Source organism: Miscanthus floridulus, chromosome 1 (genome assembly GCF_019320115.1).
Source record: "Miscanthus floridulus cultivar M001 chromosome 1, ASM1932011v1, whole genome shotgun sequence".
Classification (NCBI taxonomy): Eukaryota; Viridiplantae; Streptophyta; class Magnoliopsida; order Poales; family Poaceae; genus Miscanthus; species Miscanthus floridulus.
In genome coordinates this window covers 129,840,572-129,862,166 of record NC_089580.1, presented here as the reverse complement: position 1 = coordinate 129,862,166, position 21,595 = coordinate 129,840,572, and the positions used below count along the sequence as shown (strand labels likewise).

At 46.2% G+C, this 21,595-nt stretch overlaps 4 protein-coding genes and 1 non-coding gene across 5 annotated transcripts; 1 reads left to right on the top strand and 4 right to left on the bottom strand.

Annotated features, from left to right (window-relative positions):
* Nucleotides 1–5,823: 5,823 nt before the first annotated feature.
* LOC136541267 (cytochrome c-type biogenesis protein CcmE homolog, mitochondrial-like) lies at nt 5,824–7,581 on the bottom strand. The gene has a single exon (XM_066533080.1). The coding sequence runs from the start codon at nt 7,080–7,082 to the stop codon at nt 6,297–6,299; it is 786 nt and encodes a 261-aa protein (XP_066389177.1). The 5' UTR covers nt 7,083–7,581; the 3' UTR covers nt 5,824–6,296.
* Nucleotides 7,582–7,735: 154 nt separating this feature from the next.
* LOC136541273 (arsenate reductase 2.1) lies at nt 7,736–10,255 on the bottom strand. Its single transcript, XM_066533090.1, has 3 exons — nt 10,099–10,255; nt 9,868–10,006; nt 7,736–8,139 (listed from the first exon to the last, which is right to left on the bottom strand). Exons 1-3 carry the CDS (start codon nt 10,182–10,184, stop codon nt 7,969–7,971), a joined length of 396 nt encoding a protein of 131 aa, XP_066389187.1. The 5' UTR covers nt 10,185–10,255; the 3' UTR covers nt 7,736–7,968.
* A 181-nt stretch (nt 10,256–10,436) lies between these two features.
* On the bottom strand, nt 10,437–10,597 carry LOC136511054 (U1 spliceosomal RNA). Its single transcript, XR_010772638.1, has one exon. It is a non-coding gene; the product is annotated as a U1 spliceosomal RNA (small nuclear RNA).
* An 862-nt stretch (nt 10,598–11,459) lies between these two features.
* LOC136541248 (uncharacterized) lies at nt 11,460–16,078 on the top strand. The gene is made up of 13 exons (XM_066533043.1): nt 11,460–11,812; nt 12,833–12,911; nt 12,996–13,085; nt 13,162–13,206; nt 13,338–13,373; nt 13,558–13,611; nt 13,697–13,798; nt 13,952–14,062; nt 14,174–14,307; nt 14,435–14,474; nt 14,838–14,900; nt 14,989–15,164; nt 15,286–16,078. The coding sequence occupies exons 1-13, from the start codon at nt 11,532–11,534 to the stop codon at nt 15,773–15,775; spliced, it is 1,701 nt and encodes a 566-aa protein (XP_066389140.1). The 5' UTR covers nt 11,460–11,531; the 3' UTR covers nt 15,776–16,078.
* A 131-nt stretch (nt 16,079–16,209) lies between these two features.
* LOC136541253 (xyloglucan endotransglucosylase/hydrolase protein 31-like) lies at nt 16,210–17,709 on the bottom strand. The gene is made up of 3 exons (XM_066533055.1): nt 17,143–17,709; nt 16,828–17,045; nt 16,210–16,732 (listed from the first exon to the last, which is right to left on the bottom strand). Exons 1-3 carry the CDS (start codon nt 17,497–17,499, stop codon nt 16,372–16,374), a joined length of 936 nt encoding a protein of 311 aa, XP_066389152.1. The 5' UTR covers nt 17,500–17,709; the 3' UTR covers nt 16,210–16,371.
* Between the last annotated feature and the right edge of the window lie 3,886 nt (nt 17,710–21,595).

The following is a 21,595-nucleotide window of genomic DNA, read 5'->3' as shown; positions in this document are numbered from 1 at the left end:
ATAAGACTAACAAAGGACACAGCAAAAAGACAGGATTCAATAATGGAAGACTCAGGCGAGAGGGAACATTACTCGAAGACAAGCATATTCGGAAGAATATACCGATACAGTACAACCCGTGAACAAAAGGCATTCAAACTCAACCACCACCATACAACCACATCTGACAATAGCAGACCACCAGAGAAAAGACCCTCCACTGCTTCCGAGTTCTTCCTGAACAAAACAACCCGGACATATGCTCGGTGGCTGTAAAAGGAGAGGTATACGGTTCTATCAAACAACTCAGATTCAAGACCCTCTAACTTTTTGTTCCAAATAGCAAGAGGCTCGGGGGCTACACTCAGTGAGTGCACTTTTTTCAAAAAAGCGCACGTCACCAAGAAGACTTCTTCAAGACAAGACCCTCCACTGCTTTCGAGTTCTTCCTGAACAAAACAACCCGGGTATATGCTCGGGGGCTGCAAAAGGAGAGGTATACGGTTCTATCAAACAACTCAGATTCAAGACCCTCCAACTTTTTGTTCCAAATAGCAAGAGGCTCGGAGGCTACACTCAGTGAGTGCACTTTTTTCAAAAAAGCGCACGTCACCAAGAAGACTTCTTCAAGACAAGACCCACCAGCTCCTTGTTCCAAACAACAAGAGGCTCGGGGGCTACACCCAGATGGATGTAATTTTTCTTTAAAAAGCACGCACCACTCGAAGATCTCAAGAAGCGCTACATGGTTTCACTCAAGAAAGCACTCGGACGACGCTTGTTCCTACTCGACAAGACCTAAAGGAACAAGACGAGGCATCCAGAACTCAACCATAAAGTGCTCGGGGGCTTGTCGGTACGGACCCACAGGATACCCCGCAAGGAAGGAAGAAGACATAGTCCAATTAGGAATCTCCTCATGTAATCTTAGTAGTAGTATTACTCTGTAATCCTACTAGGAACTCTCATTGTAAACCGACTAGGACTCTAACCTCCTAACTATATAAAGGAGGGCAGGGCTCCTTAGATCGAGGGTTCAACAGAGCAATTGTACAACAAAAACACTTCATAATCAATCTAACGCAAAGGATAACACCGACTGGACGTAGGGCTATTACTCGATCTACGATCGAGGGCCTGAACCAGAATAAATCGACTGTCTCTTGCGTTAACCGTCGAGTTGAGCATACGCCGGAGCCCGAACATACTGTCCCGGGTACCCCCGTGGCGGGCTATCGGTGGTCAAACATCGACAACAATGAAAGTGTACAATCTCTGTAGAGTGTAAAACTAGTATATCAGACGTGCTCACGGTCACGAGCGGCCTTGGAACCCTTATGGAATATATGATAACTAATGGTTAATGATAATGAACACAGATGATACTGGTGATGAAGATGCGCATTAATAATTACTGTTTATGCTATTCATTATTCATGTTTACCTGATCATGTGTTTATACGGGCTTGTGATAAACTTGTTGCTACTCCTATGCTAAAATTGTGACAATTAAAAGCTAATCACAGTTAAACCAGTGTCGGCCTTTTGAGCCTCATGAACCCCATGCTATATTTGTTGAGTACGACATGTACTTACGCTTGCTTTATTTTTCACATATTTGGATAAAAATCCCGGATGGGTACCAGATTGTTAGAGTTTGGAGGAATTAGGCTTGTGATCAATCAGTCAGTTGTCCCTGTGGATTTGGAGTACTCGCCTGAAGATCGGAGTTGTCTTTCCGCTATATATACTCTGAGGTTATAATCTTTATACTAATACGCTATGTATTTAAGCATTGTCTTTTGATATTATCCTTATTTGCAGTTATACGTGAGATTTGACTTCCTAGGTTTACATATGATGTGTATCTGATTTTGTTCTTAGAACCGGGTGTTATAGGAAGGCAATATTTGTAGACCTGCTGAGCATGGATGATACCATGTCATCTGTTCCAGCATAAAGGAACAAGTTCATGTAGCACTGGCCACCCTTTCCTCTGGTGTTGCCACCAGCAACTTGTCTTGGCCGGGTGTGTGTGTGTGTGTGTGTTATGGCTTGTGTTCTGATTTCTGAATACTAGACTAAGAATAATGTATAGCATATTTTTTTTGTAAGGTGTGACCTGAATGTACTATTGTGTGTCATGGTGTTAAATCCCTGTCTTACAGTGACAAGGGGTCTTTGTTCATGCCGATGTTTACAAAGTGGTCATGGTGAATCATTTTTGTACTTCGGGTCAAGGTGATTGTTATGTAACACAAATGCTCTTGCATCGTACTCTACCAATATTTTGTACTTCAGATGACAAAAGGTACAAGTAAATTTTATCCCTAATATACAGCTCACGGTCTGCCAATGATGCTTATGACCTGCTATGCAATTACCATACATCTTCATTTGCTGCTCTGGCGATGCTTAAGAATTTGCCACCGTATCTGTTAAATCAGCGGACTGCCATGCGCCACTGTCACCCTGCATGACACGATCGACATCTTCAAGATATTACTCACTACTTTTCCTTTTAAGTCAAATGTTTTTTTAAGTTTCAACGAATATATAAAAAAAGAACATCAATATTTATAGCACTAAATTAGTAATATTAGATGCACCATAAAATATATTTTCATGTTATTTTAATTGGATGTCATAAATATTGGTGCTCTTTTATATAAATTCAGACAAATTTATGAAAATTTAACTTAAAGATAATACTAGAAATTGATTTTTTTTTGAAACAGTGGGCGTAGGCAATAACTACCACTCTGATCCTTTTTTGCTACTAGGCTATAATCTTCTTGCTTGTTGCGTCTTTCGGTTCTATACAAAATCCAGAGATACCGGGGGGTATTGCAAGGGGGCATGAGGGGGGGTTATGCTAGGAGGCATGATGAAAAGCTTTGGGTCAGCATACTTTGAGCTGTATGGAGTGGACAATGCAATTTCTTCCTTCGGTCGCAGTTTCAGTTGCTGAGCAACTCAATCTCAATGAGTTATTGGGTTATGGACCATTTTTTGCCAACACTGTGGGTGCCCTTTGAGGAGACACCCTGTAATGTGTGTTACGCGATGGGTAACCCTGCTAGGGCCTTTTGACAGTAACCGATGGGTATCGCCATTTGACAGTAAGCCGCGCAAGGCAGTGTTGCATTGGAGGCGATGCTGCTCTTGACTTCTGCTAAGTGCAAACTCTGTCTATAACCTTTGTCTTGTTCCAATGCATATGGTGAGTAATTTTCAGGCAACGCAACTCTGACACACGGCATCACAAAAGCCTGGCGCGATCCAAATCGGAAGGCAAATGGGCACGATCTGAAGCGCACAACAATGAAACAGCGCTAGTAACCCACAACGACATCACCAGTTGAGCACCCGTGCGGCCCTGCACAGCACAACAGGCAGGCGAGCAGCCTGGAGCTTGTTGCAGGGCGCGTCCGCTGCATGCCACGATCATTGCAAGAAACACAGCATGTAGTAACCAGTAGTAGTATACAATACAAGAGCATCGTCGAAGGATAGCACACAAGTTAGCCAAGGAGGCTATTTTGTCCACCATCGCACCACCGCAAGGTGCTAATCCTCTAGGAACCAGAGGCAATGTCAAATGTTTGATCACCAGCAGAACTTTGGCTTGCGGATTTCTCCCACGTATCTGTACACTGTTTCTGTTTCTAATAATGAAATAAAATCCGGAAACCTCAAGAACAATATGTATGTGCAGGGAAACTCAGAATATTGTGCTGCTAAGATATCAACAAGTACCCAAAGTAAAAAAGTATTGAAAGCATCATGTTCAAGAGAGTGGAAGCTAGGGTCTAGACAAAGAAATATATGTAGTAAGAAGGCTACAAATGCAGTGCCGCCTTTTCTGAAGTCGATAGAAACACGTCAATCCAAAACATTTTTATTGTTCATTTCAGCCACTTCAACGGTCCTCTCACAAGCATTTGCTACAAAACTCTGGAATTAGATTCCAGGATCTCTTCACTTGCATTTCCAACTGGTATCCCAGCATCTATTCGTGTAAGATCAATGTTTCTCTAGACAATCTTCCATTAACCATCCCTCAAATAATTTCACTATGTGGGAAAAAAAAATTGGCAGGTTATTTGGATACAATCTGCAAGGCCTGGGTGACATTCTCGTAGACTTAAATAGTCCTATACACATCTATTCCAAAAAAAACAAAACACATGACTTTGGTATAATAGCATCTAAAGTAATATAAACATGATCTCAACTCATAAGTTCATGAGTAAAACTTCACAAGCATAGTATACAATGCAGAATGCTGTCGGCCCCACTGCTGAACTGCAGTTCCAAAATATAAATAAATAGTTGCATTTGTTGATCCCCATATATCCATAAAAAGTGATGTCCTCAGTAGCAAAGGAAGTCTGGTGTCATTGATCGCCAGGTTTTTTTATTATCAAAACTGGCGATCAATGACACCAGACTTCCTCCACAGCAGTAAAATTAGTTTTACACATGTTTTAATCCAAAAGATGTTTCAAGTGAAACAGCCAAACAGGTCAATACCAGATCAACCATTGGTCCCTAATTTTCTAAAATGTCAGTACTGTAGAATTTAAATTAGTAGCTATGGTTACATGTAATTCTTGATGTTACAATGTTCAGCCTAACTTCCTTCTGCAAACCAAATAGGCAGTGAAGGAAAGGAAATAGATGCCCTCTTTCGCAGCAATATTGGTCATCCAAAGCAAACACAGAGACGTTTCTGGGTGCATTCTCAAATTACACTTAACTTTACTTGGAAGTCTTGATGTTACGATGTTCAGCCTAACTTCCTTTTGCTAACCAGATTGAAATAACACTTAACCAAAATGAAAGGAAGAATTTGGTTAACTGATGCATTCTCAAATTACAGTCAAAGGGCAAACATTAATTATACTGTTGTAACAGAACATTTTAGAAATACTCACATTTAAGTACTAAGGGAATGCAATACCCTCATTTCAACGGTTCATGGTGTTTCTATTTGAAATCCATACAATTTGTATGATATGAGTTGGCATGTGTAGCAGTTTAAGGGCATTCTTGCTAGGTGAGATAAAAGGTGGTGTAAAGTGATTTGAAACCTGCTGTGTGAAAGAATATTTAAACTTATGCAATGTGGAAATATAGTTCCAACTTCCAATACCTAGTGTTTCGAGCAATTCACTCAACTAAAGACCTGTTTCAGAATTGGAAGTAAATGGATTAAATAATATAAAAAAATCTGGATTTTTGTCCAGTTTGGTTTGATGAGGGTAAAGAGCGATTGTACATTGCAGTGCAGACTGAACTAGTATGCTTAATCAGCAAGATATAGAGTAGTATGCGTAACATATATACAGGTAGGCAGCATATAGCTTTCAACTAGTACTTTTGACAAGTTTTTACGAACTCCAGTTAGATGCCTCAGGTACCATACACTAAGACCTAGGGATAGTATCACTTCCGTCTATCACATATTCGCAACTCAAAATAAAGGCTTCAGTATGCAAATTAGCCATCTAGGCATCTCAGGACCTGCTTGGATGGGGGAATTGGCTAAGATTAACCTTTTTTGTTCAAGCACTAAAATGGCCTCAAGATGTATTTGCATAGAGTTGGCTTTACAACTTGAGAATAGTATCAGATCAAGACAGCAACTAAACCTAGCTAAGTAAAAAAGAGATCGAATGATACTGCTCGACAAAAGGAGCCAACCACAGGCAATATGAACATATGGAATAAATCAAAACTAAGCCACATGTCCATGAAGGCATGAATACCAGCATAATTGACTACTTGGTTCTCACTTCCCACTACAAAATCTCAAGGATAACACAAAAACCATATTACTCAGTTGAAATAGTATTACTGATAATAATGCTTGAGAAACAATACATGAAGCCATGCTCAATCAGCCCGTAACAAAAAATTGCTTTATCCCCTGGCCAAAAGTACTACAATCACAATAGCTTAAAACCGAATCATGCCACAGATACCCCTAGTTCTGGTGTGAAATCAAATTCAAATCCACCTATAGCTCACCCTTATGATCTAGTAAACTTATAGTACCACTCAGTGGAAGGAGTATACCAACAGTATTACTTCAGAACGAGTATGTATACTGTGTTCAATCAACATTTGTCATTATTCCCCTAACAAAAATTGCCTGATTCCCAGCTCAACAATCACATCAGCTTAGAATCAAATTCAATCACGCTGCAGATATTCCCCAGCGCCAGAGTGAAATCAAATCCAAATCTACCTATGCCGGATGCCTCATACTCAAGATCCAGAAAATCTCGAACCAGAAGGCGGACAAAATCTTACGAGCTTGCCTTTGCTTCCTCCGCCGCCGCAGCCACAGTGGACCCTTGAGCGGCGGCCGCCTCTGCCTCGGCCTCGAGGCGCTTCTTGTTTCGCTCGAGCGCCTCGCCGACCTCCTTGGGCATGTACTTCTCGTCGTGCTTGGCGAGCACCTCGGTGCCGCGCAAGAAGCACGCGCACTCCCGCGCCTTCTCGGTGACCTTTCTCCCGTCGTCGCGGCGGCGGAGGTCGTCGGTGAAGGGTTTGAGGAGGCCCTCGACGACGACGGAGTGGCCCTCGCGGAAGAGGTCGGGCAGCGCGCCCTCGTAGCGGACGAGCACGTCGGTGATGAGGTCCGTGACGACGAACTCGATCTCGGGGGAGGACGGCGAGGGGTGCGCGACGGAGCCCTCGAGGACGAGGCCGCCGAGGCGGACGCGGGACTTAGAGGGGTCGGCGGTGAACTTGGCGAGCGCGTCGGTGGGTGTGACGTAGAAGACGAGCTGGTCCTGGAACGTGGCGAGCACGGTGACCACGAACCCGGCCGTGCAGGCGAAGGCGAGCCCGTAGGACCAGAGGCGGCGCGTCTGCAGCTGCCGCGCGCGGGCGCCGATGTCCGCGGCGCGCGGGCGGGAGGAGGGCCCCGACCGTCGCGTGGCCGAGGCGAAGCTGCGGAGGAAGGGGCCGAGCGGGGTGGCGGCGGCCGCCGCGGTCGCGAGCGGGGTGGGGATGGGTCCCGGTGTGTGGAGAAGGGTGGAGAGGAGGCGGCTGCGGGAGGGGAGGAGCCGCGACCGCGAGAAGGCCATGGGGTCGGGTCCGGTCGGGGTCTGGTGGGATCTGGAGGCTACGGACTGCGGAAGGGCTGGACCGGAAGGGGAAAGGCGTGGGCGCGGCGGTCGGTTGCCGATCGGCTTGTTGCGCACGGCACGGCGCACGCCGGCGTGGGCCGCGCCGGGCTGGGGACTTGGGTCTCGGTCTCGCAACTGTGGTCAGCGGCTCGAGCGAGCAAATTTGACACTGCAAAGTCCAGAAAAATGCTCATTTTCGACATTTTTCAACAACTTTAAAGTTTTCGCCATTCCGGCGAACGACTTTAAGCGACTTCGGCAATTCTGAGCAATCTGGGAGAGACTCTGTAATCGAGTTCCTGTCCTTGGGACCTTCATTATTATAACATTTCTTTGGTGTAGTTGAATTTCTCAAGCGACGAGAGGTAATATTTCTTTGGTGTAATTGAATTTCTCAAGCGACGAAGAGGATGACAGTAAATTCTGTGGCTGGGGAAAGATGCTCAGGTGATTGGTTCACAAATGATACTGAAACGTAGATCGGGACCTGATTAAGCTTAAGTGAACCGAACAAAATTTAATGGAGTCAGATTACGCTATGAACAGAAAACACCTCAAATTCCCGAACCAAACTCCAAACACTACCCGCATAGAGCTACAAGGCACATGCAGAATCAGAAAACAGTATCCACAATCCAGTCAAATCTGAATGTCTGACAGTGTGGTTCGGTGGTACTTGTACTATTTATGCATGTAGTTCCCACAAAAATGGAGTTGCCAATGCCAACCCAATAATCTGTTGTGTGTTAGCATTTTAACGAGTTTAATGAGGTGATGTAAGCGACAACAGGAATGGAGACCATGCCGATCGTTGATAGTTGAAGGCCCGAGAGATAACTCGTGCTTAACAACACGTCCCTTTGCAAGGAGCGTCGGTGCAGCGGCAGACAGGCTGCCCTGAACCCTCCCATCCGTTAAACCCGAGCTCCAGTACCATGATATTCTTTATCCCTGAATCCTCCTTGGTCTCCGATAGATAGTCAGAGAACATCCGAGCACAAGTTGGACCTCGCACCTGGAGAGCAATGAAACAAGAGTTAGCAAGGGGGAAATGCATCCTCTTTTTTTTTTCCTTTTGCATATATTCCCTATATACAGATAAAATGAAAGGAAAAAACCAGAGGGATTTGGGTATAACATGGGAACAACGAAAAAAAGAGAGAAAATGGGATTTGGTGCATCGCTGTTCATGCCATCACATAATAGCGGTACTGCTGCATAGCTAACACAATCTGGGATAATAACAACGCAAATGAGATATGACCATCACTATTCACTACTTACAGAATAAATTTGTACAAGGTCTCTGTTCTAGAAGACGAGATTAAAGGTGGAAGTATAAAGCTAAAATATGAGATTGAGTTGAGCAGACTATTCAATTGGTCATCTATTTCGTCAGGTAATGTTAGGACATTGATAAATGTTTAGCAAAGCCATGGATATAATCAGCAACTGCAGGGCAAGTGAAGCATCAGAGGCCTACTATTTAATATGAAAATCAAAGTAGCATTACACCTTGTCTATCCTAACAGACAAATACAAACTCATCTGCCATTTGCATTGCAGGGCATGCAACCTCAGTCCATTTGCATTGCAAAAAAAGGCAGAGTTTTACACAGTTCAGGTCACAAACTGAGTCCTTGCACTTCTTGTGGCAAATTGGCAGGCTTTTACAAGCCGCTGAAGATCTAACGGTGGCTAGCTACACCCAAAGACTCACCACCTATAGTGCTACTGAACCACAGAACACAACCTTGGAATGTCACATGTTAGTAGCTATATGAATATTAACTGTTAACTGTAATTTCCTGTGTGGCTAATCCAATTTAATAACGGAAAACCCTTGGTAAAATGTACCCTAATTCCTAGCTGGGAATAACCTAAACCTTTTTATCCCAAACTGAATCTGACGCAAACATGAAAACCTGTTAACAGGAAACAATGCAGTGAAGGTCTACGTGACGCCCTGTTCGCTTAGCTTATAAGCCGTACTTTTTCAGCCAACAAACAGTATTTTTCTCTCACAATAAATCAGCCAAGAGTACTTTCAGCCATGACTTATCAGCCAAGCGAACAGGGCATTAGTTAGAGCATGAAATATATGGAGAACAAGCATGAGAACAAATTGCCATAACGAAAGCTCTTGTTGGCTCAAGTATTAGTCTGGTTAATATCTCAACATAAGGTCACTTGGGGTATGGATATGCAAATTATTAGTTTTCCCAGAAAATCCACAACACTATTGTGGTTGATACTATCATAAGTGGCTGAGACCAAAACCTTTTTATCCCAAGCTGAACCTGACTCAAACATGAAAACTTGTTAACAGTGGAAAAAAGTGTACATCTGAAGGTCTACTATGCAGGCTAGTATGTTCACACTAACAAAATTACAAGGGTAAATCAGTTCAATCAAAGGAAGATATATGAAGAACAAGGCATGAGAACAAATTGCCCCCACAAAAGTTCTTATTTAGTCTGGTGAACATGTCAACATAAGGTTTCGTACTTGTGCAAATTGTTGGTTTTCCCAGAAGATCCACGGTATCACTGTGGTTCATAAATAATCATCATCATACGACAATATTTCATTAAGTGGCTAGGAGCCTGAGAACTGTGCAAAAGTGAATCAATCCAACCGGTACAGTGAGCATCTTACGCAGCTTTTATCTAGGAAATCAGATTTCTAAGTACAGCGGACGGGGCAGAGTAATTGAGATAAGCGAGGGCGCAGGATCTGGGACCTGGCTCAGCGCGCAGTGGAAAACGAGGGTGTCCTTGCCGCTGGCGGCCCGCGCTAGCTCCGGCATCCGCGCCTCGAAGCTGCCGCTGGCGAAGTGGTGCGAACCCGCGATGTGCGCCTGGTAGCTCCTCTCCTCATCCCTTCCGGTGGGAAACAAAAAATAAGTCTCCAGTCTCCAAATCGGCGAGGCGTAGGACAGGAGAGCCGAGGCGGCCCGCCCGCGCGCGCGTACCTGACGTCGATGATGGCGAGGCGAGGATTTCCTCGCGCCATGGACACCAGCTTCGCCGCCGAAACGTACGCCACGCTCCGCGCCATCCCGTTCCCAACCCTCCCACTGCTCGCCGTCGGCCAGGCAAAGAATCAGAAGTCGTGGTCCTCCTTTTTTTCCTTTATAAAAAATGAATTCTACGATTTTAGTTTTTTATTTTTATTTTTAGAGTAAAAAAGATATGTTCCAGTGTATCGGAGACTGCATACTGAACCTGGCCCAAAGAGCAGCAAGCCAATGCTTGATCTGGCCCAAAGGTGAGCCAAGCGAACTGGACCAAATTTAATTTCACGAATTGGCAGGGGCCGCGCGAACGCGTACCCCCTCAACCACAAATTATGACGTCCACTCTCCCACTTGGGGAGATGGTAAGCCAACGCACCCACCAAAGTGCAATGTGGGCCATTGACCTAGGCCACGGGCCTTCATGATCGCCCGTTGACCCCGTCCAGGTAAGTATGTTGCATAGAGGGCAGGGGCGCTGCCTATGTAGCCTCCTCCCGCGTCGTACCCAGCTTCAGGCGGCGAGGTGGGACCAATCGAAACGCACTTCACCCAAGTCACCCTGCCGCGCGAGCGCGAGCGCTGGTTCTGCTGCCTGCGGGAGTCGGTTCGTTATTTTGATGGTGGGCTGGTTTCTGCAGCCAATGAAGAAAGCCCATAAATTTTCTGACTCGTGCGCGCCAACCTTTTCGTTGGCCGCTCACCGACCGGCGCTTCAGAAAATTTTTGAGTAATTATCCACCAGCCATTAAAAAAAGCTGAGTATCACGGCTCTGAACTCTTTAGACATCTACGTCATTTCGGTTACATTTGGTTTTAACGGTGTTGAACTGCGAGCGTAAAAAATCGAAAATACATTTAGGTCTAAATATATAATTAATTTTTTAGCATCTTAATAATCTCAAATCAAAAACTCAAAACTAAAAAGTTGTAGATATCAAAGAGACTTGAAAAATTATCTTCATTAGATTCCGTACAAAAAAAAAAGATTTTTCTAAGACATTAATAATATCAAATCATATTTTTTACATAATTAAATGAATATAATTTTTATATAAAAATTGTAGATATTGTCGAGATCTATCATTTTCTAGTTTTTAGTTTTTTTTATTTGAGGTCATTATGATGCTAAAAAAAAATTAATTGCATATTCAGACCTGAGGGTATTTTAGACTTTTTACCTCACGATTTGACGTCATTAGAGTCAAATCTGATGAAAGTGACGTGGAGGGCGAAAAAGTTCACAAACTCAACTTTTTTTTTAATGGCTCGTAGATAATTACCGATTTTTATAATGGCGCGCGGTAAAAGCCTAAAATTTTTTCCCCAATTCATTCATTCACTCTGCGGCTGTCCAATTCGGTCGCGGCGAAGCTCGGCCACCCAACCCAATGCCGTCGGGGTCGCGTTCCCGGGGCAGGCGGCCGCGGCCGACCGCTGCCCCGGTTGTACAAGTGAGCTCGTCCGGTTCGGGTGAGGAAGGGAGCGAGGAGGAGGAGGAGGAAGAGGAGGAGGAGGGGAGCGAGGCGTCCCGTGAAGGTGCGAGGGACCAGGGCGGTTCGGCCACCGAGGATAAGGCGGCGGAGAGCGAAGGCGAGGCGGAAGACCCGTGCCTTCCCAGCTGCCCCATTTGTATGGTCGCGTGGACCGCCGATGGTGCGCATCGCGTGAGGTGAGGAGGAATTGTATATTTCAGTGATTTTGTGGATTTGCGGACCAGCTCGTTGTCTCGCGTGGTTCACAACTTCTTATAGTTCGCTGATCTAGTACCTGTGTGGGTTGGCTGAAACTATGAATTTCGGAATCAGCAGCTTACTATTGTTTCTAACTAGTCGCTATTTATGTTTTAATGGTGACCCTTTTGATTCATGAGCACTGTAATTGGGTATAGTATGAGCTAATCTCTAGGAGTGCACAATTACTATGTGTTTAGAAGTCTCTGGATCTGAATGTAACTGCACTAATTCGCTAGAGATTACTTGAGCATGTCACTTTCATAAAACGCTAGAAATTGTGTGAAAAGAGAAATAGCTTTAATTTTATGATTTGTACTTGTATATTTTTTAGCCTGATTTGTACTTGTATTGCTATGCTAGAAAAGGGGTTATCGTCTGAATAGTATGCAGGCGAATGGCCGTCTGACTGGTATGCAAGTGAATGGTCCTGGTTCCATTAGTCCGCTAGCCTAGTGATTTATAGGGGATAAGGCTATCTCCAACAACACCACCTAAAATACAAGACCCATTCGTACTTTGGGTAGCGCTACAGGCAAAATGTTCAATACCTATTCGGCATCTTCTCCAACAACAAGACCCAAAAGAGAATCCCTTCTGCAAATGGCTTTCCAGGAGAGAGGATATCCATATTTGGGTTGTGTCTCTCAGGCAACCCAAAATAGGTCTCCCGTATAGGTACTTTGTTGGAGGCTGATTTTGGATCTCTCACTACCCATTTTGGATTTGTGTCTCCTTATTGGAGACAGTCTAAGGGCGTGAAGCATGTGAAGGGCCACGGATTTTATTATTATTTTCTTATCATTAGGGCATCTAGAAAATTGCTAGTGATGCAAAGACAACTTATCATTCATTCATTCGTTAGGATTTTGCTGATTTGTTGGCCTATACCTGCTTATATTCATATCATTCCGAGTGGAGGATCTTAAATTGCTAACTGTGTGATATTCCACGTCTAGTTGCATCCCTTGTGGGCATGTCTATGGCAGACATTGCTTAGAGATGTGGTTAGTGCAGTGCGGCAAGAAGAAGGCACCGGTATGCTGGCTATTGAGCTCAGAATAATAGTGTTGTTTTGGGGATCCTTCTGATTGATCAGATTCATTGTTTATACTTACTCAGTGTCCTCAGTGTGGCAAGAGATATACACAGAACAACATCATCAACCTCTATGTACCAGAGATTGCTGTTCCCAGTAATGATCTTGAAAAGGTTAGTTATGCTTCTTTGCTTTCCTTGGAGGTATTTGAGTTGTGGCCATCTAGTGATGCTTGTTTGATTTATGCAGCAAGTATTGTCCTTGAGAGAGAAAAATGAATCTCTTGAGAAGCAAGTAAGCACCCTCTTTTGTACAATCTATGTTTCCACTTTAAGCTGGCATTAGGGTCATTCTGTCCCGGAGCAATTGATACAAGTTGCATATCCTATTCCCAAAGCTTATGCTTTCTTTATGTTTCCATGCAGCAAGCAAAATTACTTGAGGAGATAAAAGAGTATAAGGTACCTGCACAAATGAAATATTGTCTCAGTAACTGAATTGACCAATTTTTCTAAGGAGACATGGGTGACTCCTTCTGATGTATTTTGTTACAAATTATATTGAGCAATACTTTCTGTGCATAAACCCTACACGCTCAGTAGAGTTTCGTGTTCAATCCTTTATGTTTCCTAATATCACCTGCAGAGGATAATTATGTTGCAACAAAATATAATATATGAATCAAGCTCAAAGAGACAGGTAAGCACTAGTATCGCTCAAATTTTAACTATTAATCATTGTAATAGAAGCTTTAATGTTAACATTTTTACAATCAACTGTGAAGAAAATGGCAGAGCAGTCATCAGATGGAATGCCAGGGGCAGAGCCAATTGCCTCACTTACAAAGAACATTGACCACAGCAATCTGTCAAGTTTTGCTCTCCAGGTCTGTTTAATGTTTACTATTACTTATGAAGCATGTGCCTATTACCATGCCAACTTCAATCATACAGTCAGTGGAACAGCAGCATCACTATAGCAGTAGAGTTATGAAGGAACTTTGTCATTCACCAACTCACAATTGCATCATGTTTTGTAGAATGAGTTTTTGGTTGATGGAGCTCGGGTCATGGGTATAGATGCATCCAGTCAGATTATATTCACTTCGGGAAGGGCACATGGAGTTGGTGCTGAACACATCCTTACAAAGGTACAAGTCTTAATAGAAGCTTTTGCTTAATGACTTCAGGTCAGTAACAGTTTTTACAGTAAACTTTTGTTGATTATTCACTTTTCGCAAATCAATTCTTAATTTCAACAGATTAGCATGTTTCATAGACATGGAATGGAGAAGATCTACCTCCCTCCTGATACTAAAGCTATTAGGGATATCTGTGTACTGCCTGGGGGTGATGTTGTTTTTGCATCACTGGGCAGGAAGTTGTCTCTATTCAGGTCTGTAAAGAAAGTGTGCAAGTTTTTTTTTTTTGAAAGAACAAAGTGTGCAAGTTTTATTCTTCAATGGTTTCTTGGCTACATTTACTCCGATATCTGACCTTTGTTCGTATGTTTTATATCCCAGCGTGGCCACCAACAATGTTGTCCTTCAATATGATCTACCGGTAATTCTTCGACGTTGCAATTTCACAAAACTTGCAACTATTTTTATGCTCTTCATGCTACCAAAAGTATATATTATCTTTCTGTTCCTTTTCTATTTGTTCTCTTGTAGTAGCTCCAGCTCTTGGATATTGAAAAAACGATCACTATACATTCACTACATTATGTATTTTAATTTTAAGAAGGTCAACAAGTGCTTGGTAATCAGAGCACTTGTTTTTGACAGAGACATGTATACTTTTTTCTTAAATTGATTTTAAGGTACTGAATAGTTAAGAGCTGCTTAAGTAGGAGTAAGTGAACCAGTAAAAATGTGAAATTCTTTATGCTGACCTGCTAATCTTCTGTATTGTGACGTCTTGCAGGCTCCTGGTTGGTCCTGTTCAGGGGATTATCCTACTTCAACTCATATTTATGCTGGATTACAGGTTTACTTTTTGGAATGCCTTGTGATTCTTCTAAGCTTTTGGCGCTCTTTGGAGGGTTCAATAGATATTCTTTTTTTGATTTTTTCAGAATGGCATGCTATTGGTCTTTGATATTCGTCAAACTTCAACACCTTTGTATTCTAGCATGGGTCTATCGACACACCCAGTTCATACAATACACTGTGCTGTAGATGACAGTGGTTCCAGAAAGGTTTTTTCTGCTTCTTCTATAGGACCCTGCGTTTGGGATGTCAGCGAAAACAGGTATGCTGTAGTCTGAAAAGTTTGTACCCAATTTGACAGTTCCTATTGATGTGCTTCTCATGGCCTTTGAAATTAGGATTTGGTTATTTGTAGTTCCCATGAGTTTGGGCTCTTTTTTCAGGCCGAGTTTGGTAAGTGGGGTGGAAAACCAAGGGGTCTGCATATCTCTTGCGTGCACCTCTCCATCAAGTGATCTTCTGGTGGCTTCATATCGCCCGAAAGTTGAGCTGCCAGATGATAGTGCCACACCTCAAGCAGCTACACAATCACCGGCACTCACTGGTTCAGGAAAGCTAGGATGCCACACACTCCTCAGGAGGACCACCACCACATCCTTTGCCAGGGACCATATCTGTGGTGGTAGTGTAAGCGAGTTGCGAATGTCGAAGTCTGCAATCATACCCTGCGGAGGCAATCAGCATCTGTTTGCCTATGGGGATGAGTCGTTGTATGGAGTCCGGACTTGGCAGCTGCCTTCGTTTCAGAGGTACACCGATCTCAAGCCCCACAGGCAACCAGTCCTTGATCTAAGGTTTGCTGAAAGTTCAACTGGGGAGAGATACCTTGGTTGCTTAAGCGCCGAAAAGCTACAGGTTTTCACAATTAGGTAGCTTAACAGAGACAATCATTGACTTAGTTCTTTATCTTTGTTTTTGGGATAGCTGTGCATGCTAACAGTTGGTTCTTCACTAGCTTTGCTGTACAAGTACAGACCACTCTTGCTCCGTACAGTTTTTACTAAACACAGCGTGTAAAACCACATTTCAGATTACCTGTTGTAAGAGGCTCCAATATACAATACACCGGCGAGTGAAGGATTGCATATGCTGTTAGAATTGTACTGATGCCTCATCGCATTGTGTCATAAATCAAGGAAACAAATGGGTAGCAATCTGTCACACCTTTGATGCTTCCTGCTATGCTCACTCGCTGATATTTTCAGTTTGTAATCATCATTGTACTTCACTATAAAACGTAACATCAGGCATTCACTTGTTCTTTCCGTACCTCGATATTCTTTCGACGGATTTATAATTTCATTTTTCATAACATAACTTGATAATGATAATTCTATCAAATTGGATCGTTTTTCTTCTTGCAAGTTATATTCAAATGTGCGTTTGGATTGCGAGCTGCTCACAATTGCATAACGCTGCGGCCCTCCAGTTCGTCACCTTAGGTATAGCAGGTGCTGCCGTGCAGCGTTTCAGCACTCGGGGTAGAGCGCGTGGTCCCTAGAGGTGTCGAGGCAGTAGTAGTACACCATGGAGTTCCGCTGCGCCCACCGCATGGCGGCCTCCTGCTGCGCGCTGAGCGCCGTCGTCCCCGACGGCGACGCCGGCACTGGTTGGCAGCCCGTGGACGCGTCAGCGGCGCACCCGCCGATCATGAGGCCGGCGAACCTCGACACGAACGGCTGGTACCGGTAGTCAGCGCGGTAGCGGCCGCCGTCGGTAGCCCAGTCGGAGGCGTCCCAGATGGAGCCGTACGCCCACATCTCCCGGTCAGGGAACGTGGCCTCCGTCTTCCTCTCGTACCGCCTGATCGGCACGTCGTCCACCAGGAACCTGCACGCAGACGCAGCTCATGTCATGCATGTGACTGGGCAGGCAGCTAGCAACAAATCCCTGCACGCAGGGGAGACGCCGAGACGGAGGTTCACAGGATCTGGTCGGGGTTCCAGATGATGGCGTAGTGGTGGAAGTCGGCGGTGGGGTCGAACCAGAGGTGGAACCTCATCTCCCGGCCGACGATGGTGCCGTCGCCGCTGCCGCGCACGTACACGTTGGTCTGCAGCGTGTACGGCTCCCCCGGCACCGTCCCCAGCAGCTCCATGTCGATCTCGTCGTGGTGCCCCGGGTACTCCTCGCTGTTGGACAGCTGCAGCAGCAGCCATGCATTGCATCGATCAGCAGAGCATCTGTTGCATTTCTTATAGAAGAGATAACAGTACCATCCATCCATCAGTCTCACTCACGTAGAAGGCGGTGTTGACGCCGGCGGTATACCCCGGCTGCACCCTGACCGACGCGCCGAAGTAGCCGTTCCGGTACGCCCGCGTGGACTTGAACCCGCTGCCGGAGCTGCTGTCCATCCAGAGCGTCAGGGACTTGCCATCCGGCGAGACCGTCTGGTGCTGCGAGCCCCACAGGATGCGGTACGCCTCGGAGAAGCCCAGCGGCCTGAACATGCCACTGGGGTAGTAGCCCGGCGACGGAGGCTGCTGCTGCTGGGCTCTGCACGGTGGCAGCTGCATCGCGAGCAGAGCAAGCGTGCATGCTAGGAGAAGAGCAGCTGCTTGCTGCACGGCCGGAAGATCACAAGGCCTTGCCATCTGGGAGGTGACTTGGTGATGGTGTTGAATGTGTCCAGTGAGTGATCTAGTGTGTCGCGTGTGATGAGTTGCTAATTTTCAGTTCTGCAAGAGGTTTTATATATATAGGTGAGAATGAATGAGATCAGGCCTGTGGTAAGGTGTTGGTCCTTCAGAGTAGGAATAGGTTGATGGGAATTAATTTTTAAACAGAGAGTAGGGACAAACTTTGGAGGTTTGGGCCCAGGATGAGAAAGTGAGGTGTACTAAGGTCGGTCTCAATGGGATATCTTAGGAGTTTTACAGAAATTAAATGAGGTAACATATCAGAAGCAAAAAAAAAAAAAAAAAAAAAAATGCATATACTGAGGAGGAGAGGGAGGATTGGAGTTTCATGCCCACGAAACTACCCAGCGCTGTTTCCCACGCGTTGGAAATAGCATGAAACCTGCACTGAGCCGGTTCCATTCGTTTCGTCCCATCCCGTGCGGCTACCTGCGGCGACTCCTCATGTGCCGAGGACGACCTCCTTACCTGCGCCGCCGCCGATCTAATCTTTCTTTCCCCTTCCGCAGAGCAGCCGTCAAATCTCTGTGGCCCTGCCTACCCCCTTTTCCTCCGGCCATTTCTTCGGTCTCAGATGGATTAAGCTCCGACGGCAACAGAAAGCTCGAGGGCGGTGTGGCTCCAGCAGGGGAGAGAAAAAAGCGTGAGGCGCAACCGCAAGCGGCGTGCGCCGCCGCCGTCGAGTTCCTCCAGCACGCCGCCTGATGTGCCCGCCATCCACGCACAGATGCACTTGCGCCACCTGATCTACATGCTGTCATGGTCACGCACGAGAGAGATCGAGAATTCGGTAGAGTCGTAGAATTGAAGATAAGGTTGGTTAGCTTTCATCTTTCTCTATTCTTTTTGTATTTGCTTTTTTACAACATTTTTTTGTATTTGTTTATTTTGTTTGGACTGCATGTCGATGAATATGTTGGGTGAAAACTATTCTAACGTGCCGGTTCTTAGAAAATATATCAAATAGCTACATAGTTCACACACACAATTGATCACATCTCATAGAAATTAAATGTTACAACTAGTCTATGAAATAGTAAAATGAAAGTGTGCATTGAAAGAGTCAATTTCATCCATGGTTACCCATACTCGTCCTATTCGCTTGTCTTATAACCCGTACTTTTTAGCTTATTTTTTTTTTAGCCGGAACAGTATTTCTTCCTCACATCAAATCCGCTGGAACAATATTTTAACTTATTTTTTCAGCGAAGCGAACAGGACCACTGTCACGTCTTGAAAATAGTGGGACGAAAGTCCCCACTGAGACTGGCCTAAGAATGGACATAATTTTGGCTCCAAAAGTAAGGGCCTGTTTAGTTCCCAAAAAATTTTGCGCAGTACTCGTCACATCGAATCTTGCGGCACATGCATGGAGTACTAAATGTAGACGAAAAAAAAACTAATTGCACAGTTGGGTGAGAAATCGCGAGACGAAACTTTCAAACCTAATTAGTCCATAATTAGACACTAATTGCTAAATACAAACGAAAGTGCTACAGTAGCCAAAACCCAAAATTTTTACATCTAAACGCGCCCTAAATGCAAAGAGACGTGGATTCTGTCGACACATACACACGTGCGTTGTACACTGTTTAGTCCGTGTTGAAATCCAAAGCATGCAACAGTGAAGTTTGCTGCCAAATCCGACATGTTTCTTGCTTATTCTTCCTACTAGGGTGGCCAAGTATTCCACCACACTTTCGGTTTACTACCCACGAGCAGCAAAGAATAAACCAAGTTAGTTTTACCGCTCCTTCCTTATGATCCAAGTAAAAAATAGGTTCTTTCCTGCAATACTATACTCAGGCATAGCATTTCGGCACACCAATTCGACAAAAGTGAATTGCACGTACACACTGCAGCTTAATCGATCTGCCCAGGGACAATCTCCCTAAAAAAATCTTATCCCCTTTCAACGTTTAAGCCATATGACTGCCCTTCACCGTCGCAACCGACACGCATTTCGTTGACAAACTGAAGCTAATGCACCACTGATCTCCTTTTTGTGGTGCAAATCTTGGATCATTTTGCTAACCAATAATCTCAACAGTAGCACTGCGAAATTTCAGAGACATGATTTGCACAAACTAAATCTTCGTTGGTGCATCATTTGGACTGATGCTGAGATAGATTGTGCCGAAAGCGGCTGAGCTTAAAGACGAGGACAAACTCCTTGAAGCTAAACTGTTGACGAAGCATGCAGCTGCATGGTTGCTCCTTGGCGCCTTCCTCATCGTCACAGGCAGCACAGGAGCATCAATCATTAGATTCAGAGCTCCATCACAGGTTGCATAGTATCCCGGAGGTGTGCAGGGTATGATAGGGTACGGTCATCGGTATTGCGGTTGACTTGAGCGTCTTACCTTATCTGCTTCGTCTGATCCTTGGGTCCTCACCGAGCGGGCGTCCCCAGTCGGTCGTATCCGGTCGGCTCCGACCGTGTCGATCAGGGAAGAGCTGTAAGCAGAGGTCCGGCGTATTCCCGGTCGGAAAAAGGAGGTCAGAGTCAAACGATATCCCCTCCTTTACCAGGCCTTCTGGTCGGAGATCGGATCGATCTCCCGGCTTGTCATTAGGTATCTGGGCCAGCCCGGGAGCCGCGCGTTGTGGCTACGCCGTCTGCTGGGCCGAATTTTCGCTGGGAAGCAGGCCCATTGGGGATACCGGGTTTATGAACCCGACAGGAGCCCCCGAACCCTTTAGGGACTTCTGCGAAGTCGTGAAGGGGTTGTTTACACTCGTTTTACGAGCGCATCCGGTGGGTGTAAGATCGTGGGTCGCCGTCAAATCGAGATGGAGCGCCAACCCAAGCGTCGGGCGCGGCCGAGGGGTCGGCCGAGGGGTCGGCCGAGGCGGAGCGAGGACCCAGGTGTCGGGCGCGACGGAGCCATGGACCCAAACGTCAGGCGCGGTCGAGGGGCGCGGACCCAAGTGTTAGGCGCGGCTGAGGGGTCAGGCGCGATGGAGCGCGGACCCAAGCGTCGGGCGCGGCCGAGGGTTCGGGCGCGACGGAGCGCGGACCCAAGCGTCAGGCGTGGCCAAGGGGTCAGGCGTGATAGAGCGCGGACCCAGGTGTCGGGCGCGATGGAGCCGCGGACCCAAGCGTCGAGCGTGGTCGAGGGTCGGGCGCGACGAAGCCACAGACCCAAGTGTCGGGCGCGGCTGAGGGGTTGGGCACGACGGAGCGCGGACCCAAGCGTCGGGCGCGACGGAGCTGCGGAACCAAGCATTGGGCGCGGCCGAGGGGTCGGGCGTGACAGAGCGTGGACCCAAGTGTCGGGCGTGGCCGAGGGGTCGGGCACGACGGAGCGCGGACCCAAGCGTCGGGCGTGGCTGAGGGGTTGGGCGCGACGGAATGCCCGGACCTCTTCATGCCACGAAGCTGTCCAATCTAGTATGCCTCCTTTTCCCATGACCTTTTGAGTTGCCCATTTCGTAGGGACTTGCGGGTTACAAATCCTGACCGCACCTTCTGAGGGGGCCAGAGGGCGTGGCTCGGCAAGCTGCCTAGAAGGAGGCGGCGCTTGCCAAGAAGAAGAAGAGAGCTGAGAAGGCCTAGAGGAGGTTCAAAAAGGAGATTGAAATTAGTCGGTAGGTCCAGGGGGGCGAGAGCCGGAGCGACATAGAGGCAGAGCTCGAGTCAGAGGAGCCCACCGAGATGGGTGGCGATGCGAGTGCCTCTGAAGATGAAGGAGGTAGGGGCGCTGTCGTGACCTCGGTGGAGCACCATGAGCCTATGACCGCATCCGTCGGTGGCGGATGTGATACGGAGATGCGTGGCGATGTTCCTAAGTCAAGGAAGCGTGCCACGAGCGAAGACACCGTCGTCGAACGAGAGGCAAAGCAGGCGCGGTCGCTGCGTCCTTCGGAGGCATCGTTGGCTCCGCACCCCCTGCTTCGAGTGTGGCGGAGCACATTGGCCAGTCGAAGGATCATGTTCGTTCCCCTACATCTTTGGGGTCGACACGTGTGTGCGACCCCCAATGGGGGGATGTTCTGCCAGTGGCTCCGGTGGTTCCACCAGAAGCTGGAGGTCGTGGCCATTCATGGG

Bases quoted from the DNA above. Each gene is read 5' to 3' on its own strand.
- LOC136541267 (XM_066533080.1), bottom strand. From the start codon at position 7,082: ATGGCCTTCTCGCGGTCGCGGCTCCTCCCCTCCCGCAGCCGCCTCCTC.
- LOC136541273 (XM_066533090.1), bottom strand. From the start codon at position 10,184: ATGGCGCGGAGCGTGGCGTACGTTTCGGCGGCGAAGCTGGTGTCCATG. The intron at 10,007-10,098 runs GTACGCGCGCGC...TCCCACCGGAAG, and splicing joins CTCGCCATCATCGACGTCAG to GGATGAGGAGAGGAGCTACC. The intron at 8,140-9,867 runs GTCCCAGATCCT...ATTGCTCTCCAG, and splicing joins TCCACTGCGCGCTGAGCCAG to GTGCGAGGTCCAACTTGTGC.
- LOC136541248 (XM_066533043.1), top strand. From the start codon at position 11,532: ATGCCGTCGGGGTCGCGTTCCCGGGGCAGGCGGCCGCGGCCGACCGCT. The intron at 14,308-14,434 runs GTCTGTAAAGAA...TTTATATCCCAG, and splicing joins AGGAAGTTGTCTCTATTCAG to CGTGGCCACCAACAATGTTG. The intron at 14,475-14,837 runs GTAATTCTTCGA...GACGTCTTGCAG, and splicing joins TCCTTCAATATGATCTACCG to GCTCCTGGTTGGTCCTGTTC.
- LOC136541253 (XM_066533055.1), bottom strand. From the start codon at position 17,499: ATGGCAAGGCCTTGTGATCTTCCGGCCGTGCAGCAAGCAGCTGCTCTT. The intron at 17,046-17,142 runs GTGAGTGAGACT...CTGCTGCTGCAG, and splicing joins GCGTCAACACCGCCTTCTAC to CTGTCCAACAGCGAGGAGTA. The intron at 16,733-16,827 runs GTGAACCTCCGT...GTCTGCGTGCAG, and splicing joins TGGAACCCCGACCAGATCCT to GTTCCTGGTGGACGACGTGC.